The following is a 19,844-nucleotide window of genomic DNA, read 5'->3' on the forward strand; positions in this document are numbered from 1 at the left end:
AGTTAGAATTCAAAGTCGTAGGTTGGGTTGGATTCATATTAAGAAAAGAGCAACGTCAAATTACCGAAGAGAGAACATCTCTTTTTGTCTGAGACTGCACGTGCAGTTTAGCTCTGCCAAAACGTCAGCACAAAGGTCACATCTGTCAACCCCCCCCCCCCCTCCTACATCTGATTAGCTTATCCGCGCGTCTAAAAATAGCCTGATCCTGGGAAACGCCGTGACACCTATATGATACCAGAATGTGTGGAAGTTGATTGCCCCTACTTTTAAACCCCTGAATTAAACCAATTCTTCTTTATTACCAATATAGTTTTAATTTCATTTGTGGAAATCTAGGTTTTTATTTTGTGTGGTCGTTATTCGCCTAGACTTTGGAATAAAGAGTCTTGTAGCTTCTCGTAGCGGGCCCGACGGATGGCTTCTCGTCTTGCTTCTCTAAGACCTGCAATGCATACCAATCTTTATTAGCTGGTCTTCAGATTAATAGTGGCTATGCAGCCTAGCTCAAGGCGTTCTTATCCGGGTTTCCTGTCCTAGGAGAATACCCTGAAGGCAGCATGGGGTCTGGGGACGAGCTGTGAAGATACAGCTCTTACCGGCCACAGGAAACCCAACCAGAGATCTGAGTACAAACACAAGGGACTACGCTGGTGTTCATGCTATTCGTCTGTCTTAGTTGCGCAGGAGATTGGGTCGAGTTCATAAGCGAATAGCATATTTAGACGAATATTCAGCATGGCGATTTTGATCTTGGGATCTAAAAAAGATATTCCGGGAGCGCGATTGTCAAAACCTACCATTTTCTAGCTTTCATTCAGTATCACATCAACCTGTTTACGGCGCCATGTTAATTGCGTCCCAACAAGAATATGCAACTAAGAATGGCGAGTTTGGGAGGGGGGCGGGGGGGGGGGGGGGAGGGTTCTGTAAAATGCAGATAACTTTGCGTTACACTTCTACGTATTTGCCCTTATATCGTTCGTAGCCTGCTAGCCGGCTCTTCGGAGTTTCGCCGGCTAGCCGCAGCTATCCCACAAGAATAGAAAAACCACTGAAATTAAAGACTGGTGCTAGTATTAATTAATAGGGGACATGCGCTAAGAGATCACGTGACCTTTTTGGGTGGCAAATTCAAATCAATATTATCCATATCAATAAAATTCAGCCAAAAATTGTAGTTTTTTTATATTCCTTATTTGGAAAAACTGCATGATTCTTGTTATTTTTTAAGGTTACCGTACCGCAGGTGCTTCGTAAACATTAGAAGTAATTAGAAAAGAAAAACAGTGACTGTGACCATCTTTAGTCAATGGAAAAAGTATCTGAAAAGAAACTAAGAGTCCTCGGTACCAGTCCCTCAAAACGACAACGTTTTCTTCATATGAAAAAAAATCAGAAATAACTGTGCCCGCCACACCAGAGAACGACGAAGAAATAAAATCTTTAAATGAAAGTAAACCCTTTCTAAAAAAAACGATTTTTTTTTGTAAGAGCTTAATAAGTTGCTTTTTGTTGCTGTTATTTTGCCGCTAAAAGCCTGAGCGCGCGCTAGTTTGCCACCCAAACAGTCACGTGATCTCTTAGCACAAGTCCCCTATTGATGGCTGTTGTAATGAGGTATGTTTTAGTAAATATGAGTTAATTATAATGCTCTTACTTGGCTTGTCCCTCTTGTAGCTACTGTACGAATCTCCCGCCCTTGGTCCTGTGAACAAAATGGCGTCGGAATACACGGTACATGCCATCACCATCACCACGGCAACGAGTATAAGTCGCCTGCCAATCATCTGGACGTCTGTGGCGAGAACAGAGTGTACATTACTTTACTGTACATTACTTTACAGGCGCCTACCCAGGATTGGCTGAGGGAGGTGGAGTAGGGGTTAGCATTTGATGATCCTTCAATAAGAAATGACACACTTTTTGGCTGTCACGTAAATACGTAAATAGGAAATACAGAAATAAAGAATAAATGTTTCGTATAAAAAGATCAACTGTAGATGAATACAATTTCGAAAAAGTAATGCGTGATCTACGGTTTACTGATATACAAACGGATATTAGAGGAGAAACGTGTGCCGTCTTGAAGAATCCTGAATGGATCTTCATGGTTCTTAAGTTATAAACATTATATATTGAGGGAATGAATTTACGAAAACAAAAAACAGACGGAAAACAGATACATCCCCCCTATTTTTAGTTTTATACAGCCCGTCAAAGTCAAACACCGCTGCACCTAGTCAGCGGCTAGCTTCTCAACAGTGCTTTGCACAACAAGGGATTTTTAATCCCTTGTCGTTGTGCTTATGCGAGCTCAAGTTAATGGTTGCTTGGTTTTTTTTCATCAAAAATACAGCTATGAGCATCTTAGTAGAGTGTCCTAGGACATCATGAAGTCTATTGGACATAATTGAGTGTTTTGCTTATGGATATTTGCAAGCAAAGGTGGGTTCATGGTGATTTTTTCTTGTTTGGCTTTTCCTGGATGAGATAATAGTTTTCTAATAAATCACCACAGCTCTCCTAAATGCTGTCTTTTCTCAAACCAAAATTGATTTCAAAATTGTTTACTCTGCCATTCTGGGCCTGTATGACCTGGAATTGATTTGTTTGGCTTCGGGGTGAAAAGACTTATACAATAAACCTGGAGGAACAGAATAAAGGTATCTATTTATTTTGGGCAGTGTTTGCTGATCTCTCACTCTATTGCGTGGTATTTTGAGCGTTTGTTGAGAGGGGCGGTTCTGCTTTTTTTTACTTCGATTCGAAGTTTGTCAAAGAACCTGAGCTATTATTTGGCTAAAGAGTAGTTGCTATCACTTTGGTTGGATGCATATCTTCAAGATTATTAGACTGATGCCTGAGTATCATCATCTTGTTGTGTTTATTTTGCATTTATGAATTTTTTGGGTTGTGGGTACTTCTCAAGGCCGGTACAGGCCGGTTGAGGGGTCAATGTCTTAATAACCATCATATAACAAGAAAGAAATAAGCTTGTCTATCTGCATTCTAACCATCAACATGATTTATAACCCAACTTAATGTAAAAACTATCTTGTTATCTTTGAGAAATAAACCCTTCGAGCTTTAATCAATTGGCCAGGGAGGGAGTGTGGAGCTTCGAAGATGGGTTCAATGGTCATGATGATTATTTGTAAAAAACAGTAAAGAAGTGAAATGCAAAAACAGCCAGTACCTTTTATAGATCCCAACGTTAGTCTTCACACGTCTCTGTGCGCGTCCCGCCGACTCTCTCCCGTACATTAACAAGCAACAATTTATACCTTGCTGTGGACACTCCAGCTGCTTCGAATATGCGACTGCGTCAAGCCCCGCTTTCCGTTTTTTAATTGTAAATCGAGCTAGTGTAAATTCTATTTGCTTTAAAGATTTCCACCAAATCGATTCTGCTGTAACTTTGTGGGCAATTCCGCGCGCCGGATATCCCTTCATTTCCTAACCCTCCAAATCAATGCTAAACTTCAAAAAGATCGCCCTTCAATTTCCTAGTAAGATTAAACAAACCCTTAGAAAACCATTCAAGACCTTTTTAAAAAGATACAAGTATAGACAACACCTACATCATTATTTCCAAAGGGTCGCTCTCTTTTACTCGCTCGTTTAATGAATCATAAGGCGTTATTTAATTAAGTAATTTGTACTCGTTCGGATAAAACAGCATCTGTATCGTAAAATTGATTTGCCTTCTAAAAAAATTCAAAGGCGCTAATTAGATGTGTTTGAATTTCTAGCGGTACATAACCAAAATAGTGAATTACTCATGGGCAATGCATATTGTCTTTGAATGAAAACGTTCGGCGACTTTTTTCATCACTTTTTCATCATCATACATAACTCAAAATTTGTGTATGATAACGCGTCCTTTTGTTGTTTGTCGGCTGAATCAAACAGCCATTTATTGCAAGGGTTGGGATAATTCCAAATCAATTGAGTTTAAGGATAGTTTTACCGCCTTTTCTGTCAGTGGGATTTTATTTAAATTCGGCTTAAATTTCGCAGTTCCGTTAAAAAGATAAAAGTTATTTTTTTCACCTGGAAAGACAGATATGATTTTTGTCTGAGTGAAGGAAAGGTATTTCTTTAAAATAACCATCAAGATCGCATAATCTTTCAAAGGCGGTGTTCTTTCTCGAAAGAAATTATTAAATTCTCTTAGCTATAAGTCACATCTTCTCAGCTATACGTCACACCACTCTTTCTAAACATCTTCCATTCCCCCCGCCTCCCCCTCTTTGCACAAACAGAAACCTTTTTTACTTATATTTGTTTCTGCAGTTTTTTTACGGACTTTTAAAAAGAAATACCTTTCCGAAACTAGTATACAACAAATATATTGTTTACACTTGCAAACGTCACTTTTAACTAAAACGTTTTAGGATTTCAAACAATTAACAAGAAATATTAGTGTAACTTAAAGAAACATGTCTTAACAATGAGAACGCCACATGTTGGTTGCGTGTGCGCGCCCACTTTTGGATTATTTTGTGCAATAGCAGACAAGAAATCAACTCTGAATTCTTGTCGAGTCAGACGGTTATGGGTACGAAATAGATGTTTTAATAAAGCAAACTCGTTCGACGCATTTGGTGCTCTGATCTTCAAGCTCTCTTATATCATAATCTGCTCTGTGTGGAATTTTTATTATCAAAAAATTAAACAGAAAGTTCCTGACCGCCTAGGGTGTTTATTTGTTAACACCCCTCTTCAGATCCTAAGCACTTGACTCGTGCTGTGAGCGGGCGCCGGGCTGTTTGCTTTGTCTGACGGCGGAACGGTCACTTTCGGCAATTTCATGATGATCACCCGGAACCTGTTGTAATGTTTGTAAATCATCTTTCAAAGGGAATTCCTTGCTAGAAAGTGTTTGAAGAAACTGGACGGAGAAGTGAAGAAGACGAATAGCGACGTCTCTGGATCAGATAGGATACAATGTCTCGAAAAATTGTAAAGAAGTATAGGGAAGACGGACAAAACAGAAGTCGAAAGATTCTAACGTTTTGGACTTTACTTGCAGTCCTTTATCAGGGCGGCTACTAAAACCGTTATAGAATAACGGTGAAAACACGTACACACGGTTTTACTTGTAACGGTTTAATTCACTAGTCGCCCTGGTAAAAGACTGCAAGTAATGTCCGAAACGTTGAGATTTCTAGAGTTCTGTTATGTCTGTCTTCCCTATACTAAGATTAACTCGAACTATAATGGATGGCAGCGCCCTCTCAAAAAAAAAAAAAAAAAAAAACCTGGAGTCCAGTAAATGTAGAAATCTAGAAAGTCTTGAGTGGATTCTGCTGCGTTTTTCAATATTTTGCTAATTTTTGTCGCCGATTTGAAACAGCTTAATCGCCTTTTAGCTTCCGTCCCTCAAAACCTTGAAGAGTTTTCATTGTCTAGTACGCCAACTCTCCGCATGACGCCGACCAATCAAAAAACACCAAATGTAATCCGTTAGTTTGGATGACGAAAGCCAAAATGCCGTTTAGCAGTTGGTGATCATTTCAAATAAAAATATAAATCAGTAAGCGAAAATATGATAGTAAGGGAGTGTTCATAAATACACCGAGGGGGGGAAGGGGGTAAGCAAGATATTGAGGGGGGGGGGGGCACCGAAAATTTTTAACCACCAAAAGGGGGGGCTCCGAAAAAAAAAGATCCTCTAAGGTAAAAAGAAAGAAAATTTTGGGGTTCTGTAAGGGGGGGGGGGGGACCGAAAAAAATGTTTACAGGGGGATCTCTGAAATTTTAAGGTATCTTGAGTAAAAATATTTCCTCCCCCCCCCTCGGCGTAACTAATGAACACTCCCTAACGGTTAAAACGTTTTATTTCGTTTCTATCCATTTTAGAGGTTCTCATGAAAACCCGAAAGTTCCACGAACGAAAGGCCACCACTCGGCCTAAGAAGTGAGGCATGGAGCCTCAGACACTCTTGGCAGCTCCCCCCTCCCCCTCCCCCCCCCCCCCCCTCATGAAAAAAAATACAGCGTCTACAAAAGCTAAGTACCATTAGTTACAACCATGCCGTACTATGATTTACGCAAAATAATTGAGGAGCGATCAACACTTTATTCACAAACTGTACACTATATAATACATTCCCTTGTTGGGTAAATTCACATAACTTTTTATGATAAAATGGCACCAAATAAATCAACTAAATTACTCGTGAACTATTGCTCAAATCTTGAGCTTTTATATTCTAAAGACAAAATTTCAAACCTGAGATGAGGTACTAGCTTGGAATTTGTGAGGTGCAACTGGGGAGGGTTAGGGTAAGGGATGATTATCCTGGGCATGTTTGGTTGGGGTGAATTAGAGTGTGAGGACGATGTGTGTGTATGGGCCGGAGGATGGTAGTGGCAAAGAGGTATGGCGGGCGATGTGTGTGGGGAGGGAGGAGGGCGCGATCTAGGCGTCGTCTGGGAGGCCTCTCCGCCCAAGAGAAAGGGTAACTTTCCTAAGGACAGGCTGCGCGTGTGGGAACTCCTGGTTAAGCCTGTCCACGATAGTCATAAGTGACTGCAAGCGGTCCCGCTGTTTTTGCATCTCCGCCTCTAGTGACTCGGGCGTCTTGCAGAGCGCCGTGTAGCGTCCTTCTTTCAGCTGATTGTAGTACTTGGCTTTCTGCTGTATGGCCACTATGTCGGCAAGATTCTACAGAGGAAGAGGAGTATTCATTAAAAAATGTCGATCACCCACTCCTTTGTTATAGTTTATCATCGAAAATACAACGGTTTATTTGCGAGGAAACTTCAAAATAACAATCTGCGAATGAAGTCCGATATGATATAGACGATATTTGGTTGAAAATATCTTGGATACTTGCTTAAATTAGCCGATGAAAATGGATGCTTTGTGTGACTCGCCATTGGGTGGGAGCATAAAATGGCGGCGCGATTGGCCTTCTTTGATAACGATTCTATAGAATCTACAGGGTAAGTGGAGAGTCCATGAATCATCTAATGCCTCTCTGATGTTCGACTATTATTATCTGCAACACTTCACAGGCAATGAGCAAAGACAAAAATAAAGCAGGGAAATATAAAATGGAAAGAGAGAAGCCGTTATCGTAAAAATATCTTATCGTCTATTAATGTTAATATCCTAAAAAATAATCATAAACACAACACCATTTTTTTATAATATAATGTATAAATATATAAAATAATTTATAAATCCGCTTCGACTGAACAACGCTTGTGTCTAGACTGTTTGTAGGGGCCAGTGCTGAAATACGCAAGACTATTTCCAGTACCGCGCGTTTAAACTAGCCTTTTTGTTTTAAAATGGTGGCTTTTCACCGGCGAACTGTCACATTTTGGCGAATGCTAAGAAAACTAGACCAAACATAAGGCTATAATTTTCTTTATGACTCCCTCATTATCACACAAATCTGTCATCTTTGGTTTTAATGCTGTACAGTTAGTCAAAACAGCAACTGAAGTCAGCCTTTCGTATCTTTACTCGAACGATTCAACACTACGATCGTGCTTGTTTTCGCCAGAGCACGCGCATGCGCATACGTTATTCAGCACTGTCTTTGTAGGGTGGAGGGGTATTGTGGAGTTGTACCGTTTGCATACCTGCCAACTCTCCCGCATTAGGCGGGAGTCTCAAGATTTTTGGACCCCTTCTCCCGCTCTCCCGCGTTGAGCACCAAATCTCCCGCTTTTTAGCGATTTTTATCGCTTCTGAAAAAATATTCTATAGAAAATCTGCGTTTTGCCTATTTTCTATTAAAATATTTTAAACAATAATTCCCTTGCGTAGCGCAATTTATCTAACACCCTCATGAGATCTTTAAGTGGATTTGTCCATGAAAGCTTTCTATACCGCAAACGCCTGCAAGGTTAAACCCACTCCTCCCCCAAAAAGGAATATACCCACCCCTCCCCAAAAAAATCTCAAGCCTTGAGATTTTCGGTGGTTGACAGGTATGCGTTTGAGGCTGCGCGAGAACACTTTACACACTGACTCACCCTCTGCCTGTCTTCCGCCATCTTGTCTACGTCAGCATCAAGCTCGTCCAATCGGCTTTGGAGCTGCTGGCACGTGACCTGTTTTTCTTCCAGCTCTTGGCTAACGTGCACCTGGTTCTCGCGCAAACCTTGGATCTCTGGGAAAGAATAACAAAACGATCAGCGAGAGAAACACGTACACAGTAGCAGAAAGGGGTTATAGAAATTTTAAATGCAACTGTTTATTTGCAAGTAAAATTCAACATCCACGATCAAAATCCACATTCAATCATCCACGATTGAAGTCTGATACCCTGTCCCCACGTATCCGTTTTCGTTTGAAAACGCAACCTTTTTGTTCCGTTTTTAAAAAGATCCACGCCCACACGAAGCGTATTCTTTTTGATACGACCTTTCCTCACGAAGACGTAGAAACGATACGAATACGATAACAAGCTCTACAGCGCATGCGTACTCGCGCGCCAAGTGAACTGGACCTGAGTTATCATGCCACTGTTTTTAAAAGGTTCCGTTTCCGTCCGTCCCCACAGCACCGAAAGGGTATCGTTTTCAAATTGTTCGGTTTTCGGTCATTGTTTTCGCGTCAACATGTGGACGATACCCATATCCGTAACAAAAAGGTTGCGTTTTCAAACCAAAACGGATACGTGGGGATGGGGTCCTAATGATATTTCACTGAAAGTTTCTCAGTTACTTGCTTGAACCGAGAGCAAATAAGGGCGGCACGATTGGCCTGCGTCGCTGTCTGGCGTTACGGCCTTAGCCATTTCTATGTTTATTTAGACGCGAGTTTTCCACTGAAAATGTCGTGATTTTTCAGTCGACTATTGTTGTATGCTTTACTCGACTATTTTTTAGTACAACTTCTAACAGGCCAACTGGTTTAAAGTTCCATATTCAACACCTCCAGCATTTACTATAAATGAAACAATGTAATGTGTGTCTTTGGCATTCTACTTTGTCGGAACTTAAACGGCTTTTAGACGCATGTGACATCTTTGCCCACCAACGGATGTAAAACGAAAAAAAAAATGAAACTAGATAAATAACCTCATCAAAACAAGCGCCTTGTGTGCATTCCCTCATTTATACAAGTGCTAGCTCACAGTTGGGGGTATACCCTCTTTAATACGGGCACCTTGTGTGTATTCTAGATCAAATATTGAGGGTATACCCTCGTTAGTATGACCACGTGACGTACCAGCATCGCATGCGTTGGCGTCGTTGTTCGTTTGCTTGATTTTCTTCTTCATGTCGACTAGTTTCTTCTGGAAAGATCCCTTGGTGTTGGCGACTCGGCCCATCTTGGCCTGCGCGTCACCCCTATGTATAGCAATACACGATATATTAGACTCACTAGATTGGTCGTGCTTTGGTAGTCCAAAAGAACATAAACCTAGTAGCCAGCCAGCCGGCGCAGTCCATAGTAGTTAACACGTATGTTCCTGGTTATAATGACCATTCCAAAACGATCCACCTGGTTATTATGACCATTACAACACGACCCACCTGGTTATTATGACCATTACAACACGACCCACCTGGTTATTATGACCATTTCAGCACGACCCACCTGGTTATAATGACCTCTCGTCGCACCACTGCCTTTTCCATGTCTTGAATCATCTTCTCCTGCTGTCTCATCAGTTGTGCATAGCGCACCTCCATGCGGTGGATCTCTGCCTTCATGGAGTGGATCTCGCCCTGTCCATAGTCCGAGTCAACCGCGTGCTTGGCCTCACGTGCCAGCTGGGTCTTCTTCTCCCATAACATGATCTGGCGCCTGCGCAGTAATCACAACATCATCAGGGTCAGGTTATGTATAGCGACATTAATGGCAAACATTCAAGGTGAATTAGAATTACTTGATAAAAGTTTCCTGCTGGAGGAGACCTCTTATTAAGTACCAGAATCGAGTGTAGAATGTCATTTATTGTATTAATGTTTTACACTACTTGTAATTCAGCTATTGCTGCAAGAAAGTAGTAATAAACCACTTTTTTATTATTATTCTTTGTATTTCGCTAGGCCATGGAATAAGGCCTCTATTAGCAGGGAATGATTGCAGCACAAAATAACACAAAATAAGTTGGAAGGACTACTCAACCCACGTAATCGACGTTCTACGTTGTGTTTTGGTATTGAGTAAGCTAGAAAAGCAGGATATGAAGATCAAAACATAACTGGGTAAATTAGAACTAGTACTTACTCCGCCTCAACCAGACTGTTGAGTAACCGCTCCTTCTCTTCCATCAAAGCCTCGATCTGGTTCTGCATCTCAATTGATTCGTGCTCAGCCTCCTGCCCGTCAAAAGGTTTTACAGTGATTAGTTTACAAATGCACAACATAAGAAAAGGGACGATGCCATCTTTATTCCCCCCGACATTTTAAAACTACCAGTGTTTGTATTCAGACAATGACTGATAAAGTGAGCTTTTGTTTTTAACAATTGTATAAGGTCTGCTCCATGGTACTCTTTGGTATTGAACCACTAGTGTTTCTTATGACTGTATAAAGTCCGTCTCTATAAGAATGTTGGCAATGATATTTAGCCATTGGCTGCCAAAATCGGGTGTATTTTGTACCTGGAGGGACTGTATGGGGTGTGTTTTGTATGTTACCTTGAAAGACTGTATAAAGTTCGTCTCCATGAGAATGTTGGCCATGATATTAAGCCATTGGTTGCTTAAAGTGGGGTGTGTTTGTACCTTAAGGGATTGTATGAGTTGTTTTATACCTTGAGGGACTGTATAAAGTTCGTCTCCATGAGAATGTTGGCCATGATATTAAGCCATTGGTTGCTTAAAGCGGGGTGTGTTTGTACCTTGAGGGATTGTATGAGTTGTTTTATACCTTGAGGGACTGTATAAAGTCCGTCTCCATGAGAATGTTGGCCATGATATTAAGCCATTGGTTGCTTAAAGTGGGGTGTGTTTGTACCTTGAGGGATTGTATGAGTTGTTTTATACCTTGAGGGACTGTATAAAGTCCGTCTCCATGAGAATGTTGGCCACGATATTAAGCCATTGGTTGCTTAAAGCGGGGTGTGTTTGTACCTTGAGGGATTGTATGAGTTGTTTTATACCTTGAGAGACTGTATAAAGTCCGTCTCCATGAGAATGTTGGCCATGATATTAAGCCATTGGTTGCTTAAAGCGGGGTGTGTTTGTACCTTGAGGGATTGTATGAGTTGTTTTATACCTTGAGAGACTGTATAAAGTCCGTCTCCATGAGAATGTTACTCTGCTCCAGGTTCTCCTTGTAGCCATGCTCCTTGGTGATAAGTGTGTTCAGTTTCGTCATGTCGTTTTGCATGCTGCGAATGTTACGCTCAATCGACGCGATCTCGTTCCGATGAGAGCCAATCTCACCTGAGAAGAAACATTTTGAGGTAGAGTTAAATGGTAAAGTTTAATGGGAAAATATAACAGAGTTTTTCAATACCTTTGCACTATACGTTAAACACCCTCACATTACACCATCAACACCCTCACAATATACCTTCAAGCCTTTTGCACTATAACCTTAACACCCTGAAAGTATACCTTCCGTGAAACTATACTGTACCTTCAAAACCCTCACACTATACCTTCAACGCCCTCACAAAATACCTTCAATGCACTGAAATAACTATGCCTTCAAACACCCACACACTATATACCATCAAAACCCGCACGCCATACCTTCAATCCTGAGCTTCTTCTGTTGAAGTATAGTATACTGTTTCTTGTAGTACTTCATATCACTGTTTTGCTGTTGTACGTCCTTGGCCGTCTTCACCAACTCGCTCTGGCTCCGTAACCAAAACTGCTGGAGCTGGATAATGTCGTTCATGCGTGCCTCTATTTGCTTTTGTAGCGTGTGGATCTGTAGCTCTAGAGGGCCAAGTTCCTCGCCCTGATGATACAGACTCGGTTAGTTATTGCAGTAGAGAGAGTGGGAAAAGTGGTGGAGAACACACTGATGATACAGACTCGGTTAGTTATCGCAGTAGAGAGAGAGAGTGGGAAAAGTGGTGGAGAACACACTGATGATACAGACTCGGTTAATTGTTCCAGTAAAGAGAGTGGGAAAAGTGGTGGAGAACAAACTGATGATACAGACTCGGTTAATTGTTCCAGTAAAGAGAGTGGGAAAAGTGGTGGAGAACACACATTAAAGAATGACAATCAAGCACTTATGTGCTATAACTTATATTTCAAAATACATAGGACTTCAAACTCCTCGCCTGATGATTCAGACTCGGTTAGTTATTCCAGTAGAGAGTGGGAAAAGTGGTGGAGAATACACATTAAAGAATGACAATTAAGCACTTATTTGCTATAACTTATATTTCAAAATACATAGGACTTATTTCCAAGGAAACTTTGGAATTGATAACCGCGTTAAAGTAGATAATTTCAACATTGACAAGACCTGATTGAAAGTACTGTATCTCAGACGCTTTAAAAGTAACCGATGAAATGGACGTTTGGGTGGAAGAGCAAAATGGCTTAGTGTAAAATGGCTAGATGGCTTCAATAATAACGCCAAGGAACATTATGGATTTCGCTTCACAGGGTCAGGGGCTCGTTTCTCAAAGCACTTGATATATAAACTCGGAAACCCGGAAAGTCACCCGGTAAGGACTCGGTAAATAATTCTGATGTTTCTCCAAACTCCCGCTATCTTCTGGCTCAAAAACATATTCAAAAACTCTCCTGATAACCTAATGGGCCCTGTAGTTACCGGACATTGGGTTCGTCACCTTAATTAATTGAAACTTAGCATTCGGGGGGTTAGGATGGTTAAACCACTGCCTGCCTTTTTTTATTGTTTTCATTGTGTCTGTTTATTCCAAAATCGTTACGAAGGTAAAATAATGACGAACTTTTTTGGGTCACCCCCCCCCTTCTTCACATCTTACCCCATCCTTGCTACGTATCTGGTCAATCCTCTTATTGTACTGGTCAATGGTACTCTGCTTGCGTTCAATGATGGCGTTACACTTGACTATCTCGTTCTCAATCTTGGAGATGTCCTCGTTCTTCTGGTGAATCTCATCGTTTAGCGAGTCCATTACCTCTTGCAGCAGGCGAATGCGTGTTGTTGTGTTGGAAATCTCCAGGACATCACGAGAAATCTCATTCTCTACCTCAGCTACTGAACTTTGCTAAGGGCAAAACAACATTGAATATGTTATCAGCCAGTGGATTGTAACCGGACTAACCCACACACTCAGCAGACAAGACTATCAATCAACATAAGGTCAAAGTCGTGTTTCACATCTGTGAAAAACTTCCTTTGTTAACTCCCTTTTTTGGAACTCCTCGAAACTACTCCTCTTTCAAAGAAGCAAACGACATACAACTCAACCCTGTGTTGATTAATTACGAGCCTTTAAAGACTACCTAGCTTTTCCATAATTTGTCTGTAGTCTCTCTAGGTATTTCACGCAGGAGACAGCTCCACTAGTAAACGTACTGCACTACTATACAGCTATTTGATAAGGGTTGGGAAGATCTTTTGATCAAAAAGTCTGTGGCGATGGTAAGGGGCAAATCACGTTATGTGTCATGGTTACTTGATACACTCACCATCTCTGTAGCACGCCTGCGCATTCTATCCGTCATCTTCTTAGTGTACTGTGATGCCTTGTCCATCGTGAGCTGTGAGCGGAGTTTCTCCATGATCGTGTCCTCTAGCCCAACCTTTTCCTGGAACTCTCGCTCAATCTGCTTCCTTAGCGCAGTCAACTCGCTATCCTTCAACACCACTTCCTGTTAGATAAACCATTATACTACAATTATTTGTGTCACAATTAATCATACCCATGCACATGTTAATGGTGGTACTTATATTTGGACTCTATTTATTTCATAAAAAATACACATAGCTCGTCTGTGCATGTTGAGGGCATGTTACCCGTTAATACAGGGTGCACGTCAGGAAATGTTCGTCATCATATGATTTATGAATTGCGGTCATTGAACACGTAAAATGAATGCTCATGCTAGCTACGGCCCTGAGACCATGAATGGGGCAACTGCCTTGGATCGTCTCATGCCAGCTACGGCCCTGAGATCATGAATGGGGCATATGCCTTGGATCGCCTCATACTATTTACTGCCCTCAGATCATGAATAGAGTAAGTGCCTAGATTTGCCTCATACTAGCTACGGTCCTGAGATCATGAATGGGGCAACTGCCTAGATTTGTCCCATGCTATAATGTCTTGGTTCGCCTCATATTGGTTACTGACCTCAGATTATGAATGGGGCAAGTGCTGTTTGCCTTACATACATTGGCTACGGTCCTAAAATCATGATTCGGACAAGTGCCTTGGTTAGCCTTATACTAACTATAACCGTGAAATCATGTTAGTACTAAAGTTTGCCTCACCGTCTGAGCTCTGTTTAGGCTCTGCTCCGTCTGGTGTAAGGTACGGGTATAAGTAGTGTATTCCGTCTTGAGTGCTTCCTGCTTTGTGCGACTGATGGAGATCTGTTTCTTGACCATGGAGATGTCTGCTTCAATCTTGTTGTGCATCAGGGTGATCTGTTCATTTTGTTCCTGTGCTTTGCTGATGGATCGCTTGTAGCCTTCTATCTCTGTTTCAATGGCTTGAATTCTCTGGCGCTGTAAACTGAGATAGAAAATGTATTTAATAAAAAAGTGTTTTACAGGAGAAACTTGTTGTCATGTTTAGCACTGAAGAGACAGACAGGCTTCCCTATAAGGTCTGCTGTGTAATTTAAAATCATTCCATGTTGGGTCGCACAGGGGGCCCTGCTCCCCCTTTTTAAAGCCAAAAATACAGTAAATGTATGAAACATTATCTAAAACACAAGAGACACTGCCTTGAAAAGGCCTTTTGGGCCCCATCCTGTCCTGTTTGGGCCCCATCCCTAAAATCCTGGCTGCGCCGCTGCATAGTTTACCTTTTGTTTGCCATATGGTAGTTATGGGCTAAATGCATTACTACACATCTTGTTACAAAGCCCCTTATATTTAAGTTCAAAAGAAGATTGGACTGGGGACTAGAAAAATAGTCCACTTTGTGTATTTGGTGCGCGGGTGATTGTTTAGTTTAGCTTTTCTAGTGCTTCTCTTGTAACGAGATATTATCGATACATGTAGGACGTGAATCTTGTTTGAGTATCCCTTGTTTGAGTTCTACTATAGCTGCATCGTCATTAAAGAGAGATCTACAGTGATTCAAGCCTAGTGCATACAGCACCACCATCAGCCAACATTGTAGAATCTCATGTGAATGATCTTAAGACAAAGGAGATGCTGGTGAACTACTTTGCAGCTCTTCCTTAAATGGGACACAAACATTGCTGGCATTGCTTGGGCAGCGTCTGGCAGTGTTTGCCTGGGATTTAGTCACAGAGGAACAAAGTATTAAAATACCATTCACCATGTGACTGTTACAGTGTCATGATTACAGTGTCATGATTGAAATCCAGGGTATAGTTCAGGGTATTTCCTTCTGGCATTTTCCCCTTTTTTCCATTTTTTCCCATGAAAACAGCAATGCACTGATCATGGCACATGCTATACTCACTTTAGAGCATCCTGCATGGCGGCATATGCCTCATCACGCCTTCTCATGCCTATCAAACTGCTGTTCCATTGCTGCAGAAGCTGCTTCTGTTCCAGCTGCAAAGCCTGGTTACAAGAATCAACATGTCTATTGCCAGTTACAAGAACCAACATGCCTATTGCAGTTACAAGAATCAACATGCTTATTGTCAGTTACGAGAATCAACATGTCTATTGTCAGTTACAAGAATCGACATGTCTTTTATCAGTTACAAGAATCAACATGTCTATTGTCAGTTACAAGAATCAAAAAATGTCTATTGTCAGTTACAAGAATCAACGAGTCTATTTTCAGTTACAAGAATCAACATGTCCATTGTCAGTTACAAGAATCAACGAGTCTATTTTCAGTTACAAGAATCAACATGTCTAATGTCAGTTACAAGAATCAACATGCCTATTGTCAGTTACAAGAATCAACAAGTCTATTGCAGTTACAAGAATCTGCATGCCTATTGTCAGTTACAAGAATCAACATGTCTTTTGTCAGTTACAAGAATCAACAAGTCTATTGTCAGTTACAAGAATCAACAAGTCTATTGCAGTTACAAGAATCTGCATGCCTATTGTCAGTTACAAGAATCAACATGTCTTTTGTCAGTTACAAGAATCAACAAGTCTATTGTCAGTTACAAGAATCAACATGTTTTAAAGAAGACTAAATAATTCATACATACCTCAATTTCAGTGATGGCTTCTGAAAGAGCTTTCTTGGCAGCTTTTGTTTCTTCAAGCTGAGCAATGCACTGTGCTTCGTACATGTTTATTTCCTCACGTAGATGGTCTACTGTCAGTGTGAGCCGGTCAACAAGCAAATCCTGTTTCTTTTTCTCTGATTCAGCTTTGTTGACTTCAGTGTCAGCTTTCTCTGCTGCTCTCCTCATCACTGAGATGTCTGAGCGCACATCTTCCTTTGCCTCCTCCATGTAGTGCAGACGAGCTGCTATGTTCTCCACTTCTGTTCTAAGCTCCCTTGCTGTTGGTAAGACAACACATGATGGTTAATGCAATGTGCATACATGTTTTGACTTAATACAGCCTTGTTTATGAATAATGATAGATTTAAAGTAGGAGTGAAATTTTTTTACAACTTCAGCCACAACGCGCTTAATAAATCTAAAAAAAACTATTGATTATCAGAGACATAGTACGACAGATCAATATCTAGACTATAAGCTTGCCAAATGTGGCAGGAATCGGAGGGTTAGAAGTGAACCTTGAATTCACATATTTAGAGCAAGTTGGTTGTGAGATATAGGAGTTTGAAGTTGTGTAGACATTGGAAGCAGCGTGAAAGTAATGACAGACTAAGAGCAAATAGAGCCGCATATAGCTTCAATCATACAAACATATTTGTGATACACTGTAATTAGTCTTATGTGAGCACTAGTGTTTTACGAGGTTTCAAAGTACAAAACTTATTTTCTTAAAAAATGTGAGCGCACACTTTCTCTGATTTAATATACAAGAGATTAACAGGCACCATGGAAACTTCTCTCGGATTGGATAAAAGTAAAAAGCACATGCAATGTTTTGTGTGATGATTGGCTAAACAGAAAAAACATGTACATATGTTCAACATGCATGTTTGGTGGAAATGTTTTGATCTTATTCAAACATGAATATGTTTTGAAAGCCAATCGGGTGCCATGTTTTGTGGGTGGCTAAATGTACAGTACAAACATTTGAATCAATCACAATGTTTGAATGTTTAGCCAGGCCATTAAATAAATGCAATAATATTGATAACTTTTATTTCTTATATATTTATTTATGATAGCACTGATCAGGAATCATTTATGCTTTGACCCCTTTGCCCCTGTTAGCGTTCATCCTGTACAGGTGATGCTGTTAATCACCAATAGTATAGTAGAAAACCATTCAAATGTGAGGGTTGAGAAGCCTCAGATATTATTAGCATCTTGACTGTAAGTAGAGTGATAAGCTTCACAAATCCAAGTATTTTCATTTTACCTTTCTTTCTGTTGTGATTGAGGTCGTCAATAACCTTCTTGTGCATGTCCTTGACTTCTGATAGCGCCATCTCGCTCTGGTTCGCCTGCTGTTTCTCCTCATTGTACTTGTCATGCTCTTTTTCTAGCAACATCTGCTGTCTGGCCAATTCTTGCTGGACACCATACAACTTGACGCCAAGCTCCTCCCTCTCGCGCTTCTTGTTCTTCAAGTCTTCAGACTGAAAAACAACATCTTTATTAAAGCACCATTATTCTTATTGTCATCAGCATCATCATTGGTCATTATTATCATTTTCATTATCATCACTGTCATCATCATCATTTACATCATCATCCATTATTATTCATCATCACTGTCATTGCCATCTTAGCCATCATCATCACTGTCATTTTCATCATCACAATTCTCATCATCACTGTTTTCATCATTATTGTTATTATATCATATTCATCATAACTGTCGTCACCATCATTATTACAGCCACAAAAACCTAATCATCACCTTTATCAAAATCATTATCATAATCACTGCCACCCTTCTAAGTATTGGCCAAGGAAATATATGAAGACTATTGATTTAAATATGGAGGCCATTATGTAAACCGTGAAATAAATATTTCTCTCATAAACTATAGCATTTAAAACCATTGTTATTATTTTCATCATTCTTAGCATCATCATCACCAACACCATTGTCATCATCACCACCAACACAATCATCACAATCAACATCATCATAACAAACAATTATCATTAATTTTAATTGACACAATTTGTCACTATAAGCATTGTTATCCTTGTTATAATTAACACTATCATCTATAGCATCATCATCATATGCAGTATGTTGCTACTGCTGATGATAGTGATGAAATTGATAATCATCTTTTTAAACCAGTGCATATCACTTTTATGGACTATGGTGTCATATATATTCTGACCACAACTTTACACAATTATTTTTTATTATTAGTAACTTTGACATCTTCTATGTACAATAGAAAGTATGACATGCAAATGATTATGTGATGCTTCAAGCCAGGGCCATACAGTAGCTAGGAGGAGGAGAGGGGAGGCAACCGATAAAAAAGGGCATTTTGAGGAAATTGGCATCTGCCACCATGGCAAGTGCAAGGCGAAACTGCACTTGCCCCCTCCCAAACAAATTACTTAGCTATGGCCATGAAGGCTCGATAAGAACTTTTACAACTCACTGAGGAGGGCATAAGGGTTTGTGGTGATGTGATTTTGCCTTTAATCTGGCATGGTTTTTCGTATTTTATTCCACGGTATTGCAGTTTCACAAGACTGTGCGGTTTATGGTTAATGACTTATTTTGACAGATTTGAGTTTTTGGCATTTCTGTGCGTTTTACTGAGCGGTTTTGCGGTTTACATACCCTCCCCCCTAACGCCCCCCTCTTACTTAAAACCATGATTATCCTTACCAGTTCTCTGAGCTCCAAGTTGACTTTTTCCTCTTGTTTTATCAAGTGAGCCTTATATGCAGCCTGGAATCTCAACATGAGAGGCTGTGGGGAAATAAATAGCGTCTGTGAGTAACCCGTTTATTTCATTTGCATTTTTTGCACAACTACGTCTTTTCAGCCCCAAAAGTTTAGTAGACCACGAAATAGCTCTTGTACTCACATGATCAGGGTCTAAGACCACCATCTCGCTTTCTCCGTCCGACTCCTCGTCTGAAATATCATCATCATCAACACCGCCTTGACCATCATCGTAAACCTCTTCACCATCGTCGTCATCGTCGCCATAAACACCACCACTAATACCGCCTCCTTGATCAGAAAGCAAAGTCTGTCCGACGGTCCCCTCTGGCATTCCAAGACTGGGCAAGTCGATGTTAAGGTTTGCTCCGGGGATGAATTCGCTCTCAGCCCCTGTAACAGTTGTATCGACATCGCTTGGATCACTGAGTCGAAAATCCTTCAACGCTTTTACGGTTAATTTGCTAACTGCATCTCCAATAGACTTTTTAGAAACCGCAGAGCCTTTAGATCCGGCCGAGGCTGGTCTATCTGCCTCTGTTTTTGGGTTTTCTTGAGGAGTTGTTTCTTCTGGTTGGTCGGCCATCTTGATTTCTTTAAAACTGCAAAACTTTGGCAGGCGTTGCCCATAGCAACAAGCTCTAGCGGCCCGCGATCATTTTGTAGAACAGTTCCTTAGCCTCGTTCCCATGGAGAACTGATTGCACGTACGAAAAATACATTTTTTCTTACAAAATAAAAGAATAACAATGAGTTAATTTTAGCAATCAGC

The 19,844-nt window shown here is 40.6% G+C and overlaps 1 protein-coding gene and 1 long non-coding RNA gene across 2 annotated transcripts; both read right to left on the reverse strand.

The window, feature by feature from the left end:
- Positions 1-297: 297 nt before the first annotated feature.
- On the reverse strand, positions 298-3,357 carry LOC116616586. Its single transcript, XR_004295371.2, has 3 exons — positions 3,200-3,357; positions 1,661-1,798; positions 298-445 (listed from the first exon to the last, which is right to left on the reverse strand). It is a non-coding gene; the product is annotated as an uncharacterized LOC116616586 (long non-coding RNA).
- Positions 3,358-6,068: 2,711 nt separating this feature from the next.
- LOC116616573 (coiled-coil domain-containing protein 40) lies at positions 6,069-19,706 on the reverse strand. The gene is made up of 15 exons (XM_032378552.2): positions 19,215-19,706; positions 19,013-19,096; positions 17,564-17,783; positions 16,267-16,565; positions 15,552-15,655; positions 14,384-14,627; positions 13,579-13,761; positions 12,909-13,154; positions 11,686-11,899; positions 11,204-11,373; positions 10,211-10,302; positions 9,575-9,784; positions 9,203-9,324; positions 8,002-8,138; positions 6,069-6,676 (listed from the first exon to the last, which is right to left on the reverse strand). Exons 1-15 carry the CDS (start codon positions 19,656-19,658, stop codon positions 6,431-6,433), a joined length of 3,015 nt encoding a protein of 1,004 aa, XP_032234443.2. The 5' UTR covers positions 19,659-19,706; the 3' UTR covers positions 6,069-6,430.
- Positions 19,707-19,844: the final 138 nt, after the last annotated feature.

The sequence above is a fragment of the Nematostella vectensis genome, chromosome 12 (assembly GCF_932526225.1).
Source record: "Nematostella vectensis chromosome 12, jaNemVect1.1, whole genome shotgun sequence".
Lineage (NCBI taxonomy): Eukaryota > Metazoa > Cnidaria > Anthozoa > Actiniaria > Edwardsiidae > Nematostella > Nematostella vectensis.

Excerpts from the sequence above, each read along its gene's own strand:
- LOC116616573 (XM_032378552.2), bottom strand. The coding sequence starts at position 19,658 with ATGGCCGACCAACCAGAAGAAACAACTCCTCAAGAAAACCCAAAAACA. Across the intron at positions 15,656-16,266 it reads AAGCCATCACTGAAATTGAG|GCTTTGCAGCTGGAACAGAA; the intron begins GTATGTATGAAT and ends TCTTGTAACCAG. Across the intron at positions 10,303-11,203 it reads ACTTTATACAGTCTCTCAAG|GAGGCTGAGCACGAATCAAT; the intron begins GTATAAAACAAC and ends TTTGACGGGCAG.